At 46.6% G+C, this 6,764-nt stretch overlaps 1 protein-coding gene across 1 annotated transcript in view; it reads right to left on the minus strand.

The window, feature by feature from the left end:
- PROC (protein C (inactivator of coagulation factors Va and VIIIa)) overlaps window positions 1-6,764 on the minus strand; it is a 19,972-nt gene that overhangs the window by 9,743 nt on the left and 3,465 nt on the right. The window contains exons 6-9 of the mRNA XM_010141336.1: window positions 6,589-6,698; window positions 5,516-5,633; window positions 2,683-3,233; window positions 632-763 (exon numbers count right to left, since the gene is read on the minus strand). Of these exons, the coding sequence (XP_010139638.1) occupies window positions 632-763; window positions 2,683-3,233; window positions 5,516-5,633; window positions 6,589-6,698 (911 nt within the window). The remainder of the gene's footprint in view (window positions 1-631; window positions 764-2,682; window positions 3,234-5,515; window positions 5,634-6,588; window positions 6,699-6,764) is intronic.

The raw sequence follows: 6,764 nt of genomic DNA on the forward strand, positions 1-6,764 counted from the left end.
AAAAGAATGATATCGGTGTATTGTCACAAAAACAACACGGGAGAATGAGCCTGCAAAAGAGATGAAGAAGGAGAAGCAAGAGCACAAGAGAAGGAACACGTAAAGCAAATTCTACCCAGTTTATTTTGACCCCCCGTCTGTTGTGCCTCCAACCTCAGCGATGCTGCTCTCTACGACAGGAACCCCAACAGCTCACAAGGAAACACGCACAGATTGACCTGGCCCAGGATGTGGTGCAGGGTCTGATCCAAAGCCCACAGAAGGAACAGAAAAGCTTTTGGTGACCACGGGAGGCCTGGAACAGGCCCTAACCGAGCAGAAGCCTCGTTTGAACTGTGGAGGATCCTGAGCTGAGGACCTCAGCCAGCAGTGTCTGATGACGGCAGCTGCTAACTACTGACGGTCTGGTCAGGTCAGACCGTGTGCGCAAAGCCCAGTGAGGAAACCGTCCACCACATACCTGGCAGCGAGAGTTACGGGACAGAAACCTGTACTTCCTCCTGTCACCTTCCCAGGCTAAACAGTTTCCAGGATTCCACAGCACGCACCTCTTTGCTACCTGTATCATTTTTCCAAAACCACAGGATCCAGAACGCGTTCCCTTTACACAGAACCGTGCGATTATACTCACTTTTTTCTTTACTTTTTTAGGGGAAGACAGGAGAGAGATTTGGATGTACACCAGGAACAGCCATGAGGTCAAGAAGTTGATCATTAACCAGTCACAAATATTGACTGGAGAGAAGAGACAACCTTCTGGATTCTATGGAACACATTCGAAATCCAAAATCAGAAGAAAATTGTGTGTGTTTCCACACACAAACACGTGTGCATTAAAAAAAAAAAAAAGTCCTTAAAACCATCCCCCAATGATAAAAGCCACTTTGCAACAAATCCCTCCAGGAAAATTTGGAATTTTAAAGGGACGATTTCTGACACTCTATCATCTTTCCGTAGGTGAGACCAACTGATCTGGAAAATACACAAGCTGCTCTGTAAACATCTGTTGAAACAGCCAGAGCCGTGAGTGCGTAGGAGGATTCAGAGCAGCCACCCGCGGGAAGGCAGATACTGCCCTGTCACAGGCACAGCTCCTCACTGACATCACCATTTCCACCTTTCATTACACCCGTGTTTTACCAGCTTTGAGCACAACAACGCGTTTCCTTGTAACTCGGTGACTGGCAACGCCAGCCTTCGCAGAAGCAGGTATTTGTGGTGCAGGCCCTGGCTGGAAAGCTGCTGCTCAAAGCGTTCTTCTTTAATGCTCGTTGACCCTAAAATGTGGTCCCAAATAAAAAAGGGGAGGGAAAGAAAGAGACAAAGAGACAGCGACAGCGACACAGGGAGACGGCTGACTGCTCTTCAGCTTCGGCTCACCTCCAACATGAAGCCCTCAGCCTGGCTAAAACTTCTTTACTGCATGAATCAACTTCAGCGCCTGCTTAACAAGCTTGTCAGCAGCTTTTAAGTCAACAAGTCCGCGAGTTTAAGAGGTATTAGACCTCTTTGCTGGCACCACATTAAATTTACCACAAATCCTAACACAATTTTATTGTACCTGAGGTGTTTTTTTGGTTTAACCAGCGCATCACAAGAGCAGACCAAGTTCTTCCCTGATCCAAACGTGTCCAAATCCTGGCTGAGATGTTGGAATCACGTATCGCTATGTCAGAGACAGATTCACTTTGTTTCCTACAAGATTAATTGTATTTTGCAGGCTTAAGTGCTAAGATTAAAAGCAAGTGTAAGCCGTGATATTAAATTTCATTTTGATTTGCTGCTGCCTATGAACTGGTTGGTGTTTTCCATCTTTTTTACTGATGTACACCCAGATATATAAACACACACACACACACACACACTCATTACATAATTTTATCAGTGATTATTAGGAATGCTAATATAGCCTGCAGCTATGTTAGATAAGGAATGAACAAAAGTGTTTGCTGAGCTTGTTAATCAGAAGAGCTTTACAGACCTTTGGATAAATAGAGCGTGCAAAAGCTTGGAACAAACCTCTTTTGTGTTTAAATAACACCAGAATTCCCACCAACTTTTAAGGAAGTCTGGGGGGGATAAAAGAAGCATCGAGTGTGCAAAGAATAAGCATAGGGAGAGGTTCTAGTGACCCGCTGAGTCAAGTTAATCTGCGAGCGCTGGAACAAGATGTGAATGAGTGAAGATAGTGATGATGATGTTAAAATTTCATTGGGTTGAAAGAAAAATTATACAAATACAGAGCTAACCAAAACAGTTACTGTGGATATTACGCTAAAGCTGAAATGGCAGAACTCTATCACTGCAGTGACGGTTCTAACGCTTTCTCTGTCCCCTCCTGCCTGACCCCCCCACCCAAGTCAGTCACCTTACACTTCAAAGATGGAGTTCTCTGAACGTGGACTGATTTTCTACAACGCTGTACAGCATCTCAGTGTAACAGGGTGTATCACTTCTTGCTTGTAAGACCCAAGTAGGACTACACTAAAAATAAACAACCTAATCTGGAAACTAATCAATGCAGACAAGAAAAAAATAAAGAAGTAAAAAAATCTAAGTACCAAGGAAACAGTACACAAAGTTCACGTACGCTCAATATTTAATACTGAAGATTTGACAGTGCATTACACATAGCCACAATATTTTGGGCTCTCAGTATCAGACTCATCCCTTCGAAGAAGCTGACATCTCATTTATGTGGTGCTGGATCCACTCCAGATACTGACTAACTCTGGTGTAGACTCCAAACTTCCCCTTCCTTCCGCAGCCTTCACCCCAGCTCACCAGTCCTACCAAAAACCAAGTGTCCTTATACTTAGTGATCATGGGGCCTCCACTGTCACCACTGCAGGAATCTTTCCTGTCTTCTAAGTTGCCAGCACACAGCATGTTGTCAGAGATAGCAAATCTCATCGCCTGAGCACACTCGTTCCGGGGAACCATGGGGATCTGAATATAATTGAGGACGGTAGAGTAGTTCTTGTTATCATCGCTTGTGCTGCCCCAGCCGGTTACCACCATCTGCTTCCCACTTGTTGTCAGCTCCTGCTCCGCCAGCTCGCGGGTGGGAAGACAGATAGGGAGCACGTACTTGCTGTACATGACGGGCTCAGCCAAGTGCAGCATGGCTATGTCATTATCCGAGGTCTCCTTGGTGTAGTTCTGATGGCTCACACGTTTATCAACCCAAATGATTTGCTCCTCTGCCTCAATACGGAGACGGTGGAATTTACCTGGAAGAGCAAACAAGAGGATGACAGATGCTACCGAATCTTCCTTCTCTGAACACCATCTGGATTACGCTGGGCTTTAGGGCTGTACTTCACGCTATCACTTCCCCTGTTGTATAGACATTTTATGTATAACATTTTATGTTATCATATCTGACTAGATGGACAAACCTGCACCTTCTCCATATTTACCGACATCATGAACACACAGCGTACCAAATGAATTAGTTCCCTAGAGGTATGGTCACCAGTTGAGAAGCTGAAATGCCCGCGGACTGTCCTGTGGTGTCGATACTACAGTGCATTTGTGCTGCTTGAGAGATCTTCTTCGGGAGGAGAACAATCTTCTCGGACGCAGCACTAAAAGCTGGCAGAGTAAGCACACGGCAGAGCAAGACATACACAAGAGTACGCGAGCTTTATGCGGTGTAACCTGTGCGTGAGTGACTCAGCTTCAGGATTTATAAGATAAGGATGACTGACTGGTAAGGCCATTCCTTTCTGAAATCTTGCATCTGTATTTTAAGGATTTTTTGACTACTTAAGACTTCTCAGATGTTATTTGTTCTTCGTGATCACGAGCGCTTTGTGGGCCAAGTAGTTACAGAACACCAAGCAGGCCTGCAGGCAGGCACAATCCAAGCACAAGAGGTGGCAGGACACCCAGGCTGACACCTCACCTCTGCCCATGCTGCATGCATGTGACAAAAGTGTCCCTTCCTTCTCAGTCTCTCTTCTCAGTAAGCGAGACGGAAGCTGTTCTTTATCTCCTCCTTTTCAAATGTTTACAGTATCACCCTTCAAATTTGTTCCCCCACCCCCGTTAACTTTTGCCTTCTTTCACGCTTATTTGAGTCCCTCCAGATACAAACTCTAAAGCCAAGTTGCTCGGACTTTGCGTGACCAAGGTCATCTGAAGTAACATACTTCAGTGTGAGCTCCCCTGTGCTTGACCCTGTCACTGAGGTACGGCAGCTGTTCGGTTTGGGGTTTTTTCTGTAACGAGTCTGTGTCTCCAAGCACAGCGACTTCATGATCCACAGTAGTTCCAGAAATAGATTCTCAAAAGACCCCTCAGGTCCAGCTTTGGATCTGGGACTTCCAGACCAATTATTTCTGAGTCTCTCCTCTTGCTCGTCTGCAGACAGCCAAAGGCCATTTCATACATGGCCACAGCAGACGACAGACGGGCATCTGTCCTGAGTAGTATCAGAGCATGAAGGACTCGTGATTAATCAAGCCAACACTCAACCCCTCATTTTTTTTCTGCTCTCATGACCTCTCTTCTTTGTGGCAGCAGTGTCTGCAGCACTCTTGGTCCACATTTACTGTTACCTGCTCTGCAGCTACTGTGGCTGGGGGCTGACTAGCAGGAAAGGGGCAGGGGTTTACTCCCGTCTTCACAGATACAAAACTCTGCTTTAGGCCTCAGAAATCACTCTGGACTTCAACACTGTCAGATCATCTTCTCCAAGGAGGGCAGTTCAGTTGCGTAGGAGCATACTTCCTACTAAGTTTCACATGCCCTGTACACAAGCATGGCTGTGAACACACTTCTTGATGCTCTTAAGCTGGGGATGCAGGAACAAGAACCGCAAACAGAAAAACTGTGTTGTTCTCAAATCCATCTTCCAAAACTTCAGCTACTCTGAGATCTGACTTTTCACTTCAGACACTAAAAAAGCCATGTGAGTGAGTCCTGCTAGAAGACTACTCCTCAGGCCCACGAGTGCAAACCCAGACACGAGTTTCCCCTCCTGTTTTGCTCTTATGGCTGTCAAGCAGATAGCTGCAGCAGGACGAGTCCAGCACAGTGATGGGTATCTCAGCCTGACAGAGGCAGGTCGAGTATCACCTCTGCCACCGCAGTACCAGCACGTTCATTACTGTTGTGGAGCTCCCACCCGCCCCCCCAGACATGGCAATGTGTCCATTCCGTACTCTGTACCATGTATCTCACTAGACATCTCCAGGGTTTAGAGCATGCGTTTTTCTGATGAGAATGGCTTTTCTGGTGGTAGTAAAACGCCCAGAAGATACACATAAGAGGACAACCATGTGATGTTAGGGTGGATCTTATAAAGGTTCCCTTTGCTTGACCTGGAGACACTCTTGGTGAAGTCTCAGGCTGTAGCCATCCCAGTCCTGCACACCGCCCCCATACCCCACAGTAAAGGACCCTTCTGTGATCTCCATCCCACCTGCTTGTCTTTCTCATGAGATGATAAACCTTGGGAATTAAACAGTTATATTTAAAAAAAACCAGGGACAGATGTTTTTCATACCGAGTCTTACTTTGAGCCCCTCTTCTCTCTCAATGCAGTGTGCTGCCGTTAGGACCCAGGATGGATGGATGAGAACACCCCCACACAGAAATCTCCCTTTGCTATTTTGCAGCATAATCTGAAAGAAAAAGAAGAGAGGTCTGACACTGCATGGAGCATGGCTCACAAAATACCACACGCATTGTTCTTTGTGGCTGCAAAATGCCCAGATGCATCAGGCACCAAAGCACGTCATGTTCATTGAAGCGAAAGCTCTACAGTGGGACAAAAGCACTACGAATAAGGTCTCTGTGAAAGACCTACAAAAAGGTTTTGATCCTTCTTCCTGAATGAAGGCTGGCTTCATCCAAACTGGCATGAGACAAAGCTGCTCAGTGCAAAGAAGCACTCTGGTACTTCAAAGCTTTGAAGCACAGCTCCTATGAGGGTATTATTCTGGTGTCCACAGCACACCAGAGACAACACGTCATCTCAGGCTGCAGCTCTCATGCTATGGTGTAAAAGGGCCTTTAACGTCAAAGACAACCAGGCCCTGATTATAGGCATTCACTAGTTCCATGATAAGCTCTGCCAGGTCTCCCCTTCCTCTGTGATGCCCCAACCCGCGCTGTAAAGCTAAGGCACACTTTGCTGACTACATCTGCTAACTTGAACTTACAGCAGATGAGGTTTACAAGAACGGGTCCATGCAGAAAGGGCGAAGAGATTCCCTCACGCTCCCACCACAAGCTGTCACAGTAGCTGGAGCGTGCCCCAGGCAGCGTGAGCTGCAGTGATTAAGTGGCCTTCCCCAGGCTGGAGCAAAGCAGTAGGTAAGTGTCACCACTGACATTGCTGGCAACGCAAGGCAAAAAACTTGGCAACAGCGACAAGGTCAAGAGCCCTAACAAACAATACTGGTTTTTTTCCCCCTGTTACATTTGGGTTGCTTTTGAAAAAGCTAAGCTACAGGAATCTCAGCTTCACACGACACCTCCACTAGTAATGTGGGAGCCTTTCCGGCGCAGCCAGGCAGGCAGAGCTGTTCGGGAAGAGCCTGAACTATTTGTGGTGAAAAACCCTTTCCTCCTTACCTGCCAGGGGCTGCCTCCCTTTCTTCCTGCTTTTCCCTCAATGAGACGAATAGTGAATCCCGCTTTGGCTTCAATGTAGTCCATTTTCACCCTTCCACAGGGGAACTCCACTACAGGAGATGCAGAGAAGTTAACTAGCAAAGATCATCCAACACAAAATCTCTCTCTAGAGCATT

Source organism: Buceros rhinoceros, unplaced genomic scaffold, assembly GCF_000710305.1.
Source record: "Buceros rhinoceros silvestris isolate BGI_N320 unplaced genomic scaffold, ASM71030v1 scaffold11980, whole genome shotgun sequence".
NCBI classification, from domain to species: Eukaryota; Metazoa; Chordata; class Aves; order Bucerotiformes; family Bucerotidae; genus Buceros; species Buceros rhinoceros.